Source organism: Austrofundulus limnaeus, unplaced genomic scaffold (genome assembly GCF_001266775.1).
Source record: "Austrofundulus limnaeus strain Quisiro unplaced genomic scaffold, Austrofundulus_limnaeus-1.0 Scaffold37, whole genome shotgun sequence".
Lineage (NCBI taxonomy): Eukaryota > Metazoa > Chordata > Actinopteri > Cyprinodontiformes > Rivulidae > Austrofundulus > Austrofundulus limnaeus.
This window is the reverse complement of record NW_013952439.1, coordinates 1,197,503-1,199,891: the sequence shown is the minus strand read 5'-3', so window position 1 is coordinate 1,199,891 and position 2,389 is coordinate 1,197,503. Positions and strand designations below refer to the sequence as shown.

The window sequence follows — 2,389 nt, the reverse complement described above, 5'->3', positions numbered from 1 at the left end:
GTTTGGGGCGGGGAAGTTGCATGTACTTTGCATCAGCTCGGCACAGGAGGCAGGACAAACTGAATGGAGCACTTTTCCCAGTTCATGAAGTAAACGCCAGCGACACCAGAGAGATTAAAGCCGTCAAACAGGTGGRGCCTTTTCGCTCAGATACTGAATATTATGTGAGAAAAGTGTGCAAAGCACATCAGAGCATCGGCTTCATGATGAAATACCTTTTAACAGTGACTCAAGCTGCTATTTTTACTTTTTTTTTACGATTTAAACATATCTACATGTTGGTTTTAGTTCATCTTATTGCAGCTTTTCTTTTGTTTTAGTTTCTCTAAATATCATTCTCTAAAATATAAAACATGTTTGCCTTTAAATATAAATCAGTGTCACCATGAGACAATAACCAACAGGGTTTTACTTCACCACATGGCATGCACATGTTTTTCAGAGGTCATTTTGGTTTCATTAAGTCTCATCTTTAGCAGAAATTGTTGTCTCTTAATATCTAAACATTTTGACAGTTTTACACTTTTATTATTTAAACTAATGCTTCTCTAGTCAAGGCAATTACAAACCAAATGAAAAGTTTTTGAACCTGTCTTTGATCCTATGAAAATAAGTAAAAGCAACACAAAGTTGATGAGGTGACTGTGATGTATTTTAATCAAATTAAAAGCATGTCAGACAGAAAATAATGCTATGACGAAACTATTTGTCCTTCCTTGTTCTAAATGATGGCAAGGATCATCTACATCCATCTATTCCAGCATCCACCTCTGATTCTTCTTTGTGGTCTTCCTCATTTTCTCCACCCTTGCTGCTTCAACTTCAACATCCATCATCTAATATTCCCACCTTCAGCCTCCGACTGTCTCCAAAACCCAAGCTGCCTCTATAATATCATCTTTCTGAACCACTGAGATCGCTCCCAATGAAAGTTTGAACCAATCAATCAAATCATACATCCTGCAGGTCTCTCAACCAGCTTCTAAACATTTGTCAGTAATCGCCGCTGATTTGTTTCCATCCACTAAACTCTGCCTGCACCTTCTTCTTCACCTCTCTACTGTCGTCTCTCATGTTGACCTCATCAAACAAAACTCATCCAGTTTGGGGGCACAGTGGCTCAGGTGGTAGGGGTTTGGCCTGTAAATTGGTGGGTTGCCATTTCGAACCCTCGATCACGTCACCCGCCTCGCCTGTGGTCAGAGGGTCCGCTGATGCCCGTGCATGGCAGCGTCGCATCTGTCAGTCTACAGGGCAGCTGTGTAAGAATGAGTAAACGACTGAAATCTGAAGTTCTTTGGAGTCCTTGGACTTACAAGTGCACCTTGATGCGTCTACTCCTTACAGTTTCACCACTGCACCTGTCCCATTCTGTCTCGCTTCTACTGATTTTCAGTCCTCTTCTCTCCAGAGCAAACATCCACCTCTCCAGGCTCTCTTCCACCTGCTCTCTACTCTCACTAAACACCACAGTGTCATCTGCAAACATCCCAGTTCAAGGCCCGCCTGCCCATCACTGTAACAAACAAAGATATCACCGCTGTCTCGCTGTACTTACTGTAGCAGAGATGAAAAAATGAGTCTCCAGACGTTAAAATGGGAATGCGTGACTATTACATTCTGAATTTGCCTAAGATGCAGACACAATAGACAAAGTCAGAAGGAAGGAGAAGCCATGATCTTAAATGTAAGATAAGGCGCACCTTATCTTACATCTAAGAATGGCTGATGATTTCTAACCTGACTGTGTCTAACTAACCTGTTTACTCTCAGCCTATGGTTTAGAAAGCTAGAAGAATAGAATAGAATGTTTTGTGTTTGCAGAACATTTTATCTGATTGTGAACTGGCGTCGCTGACAGATTACTTAATGAGACGGAAATATTTTTACTTACTCAACGTGAATACGATGGTGTCTATCTCTATAGTTTATCTTTTTACCAAAGCCGTTATTGTGACGTCACTACTACAACAGCCCACTGTAATATAAAAAAACCAAAATGCTTTGGCACCCACACGGATACAGTTGAAACACTCTTGTGAGTCGACTGTTTCAACATGTAGTGAGTGGATGGAAAGCAACAGAAAACAAAATAATTCTACCCTCCCAGGACAGATTGCAACGTTGGACACCTTGACCTTGAGTGGCAGAAATCTTAAGATGAAACACTTAGAATCTGTTTGAGAGTGAGTACCATAATAGTAGTGACCACAATTGTTCGGTTTTCCACAGAGGAGGACTCGTTGGTGACCTGCTGATCCATTATAAATACAAACTTTTCGAACTCGTTCCAGTAGCCGATCTGGAAAAACGACACAGAGGTTCACAGTTATCACAGGAAGCAGAGAGAGAGAGAGAGAGAGAGAGAGAGAGAGAGAGAGAGAGAGAG

General features: G+C 41.4%; 1 protein-coding gene across 6 annotated transcripts in view; it reads right to left on the bottom strand.

The window, feature by feature from the left end:
- Positions 1-2,389, bottom strand: part of gria3a (glutamate receptor, ionotropic, AMPA 3a) — a 97,638-nt gene that overhangs the window by 31,091 nt on the left and 64,158 nt on the right. For all 6 annotated transcript variants that reach the window (XR_001310095.1, XM_014006727.1, XM_014006726.1 and 3 more), the window contains one exon: positions 2,195-2,302. Coding sequence is in view for 5 of the 6 variants with exons in the window: in XM_014006727.1 (XP_013862181.1) it covers positions 2,195-2,302 (108 nt within the window). In the remaining variant the exon portion in view is untranslated. The remainder of the gene's footprint in view (positions 1-2,194; positions 2,303-2,389) is intronic.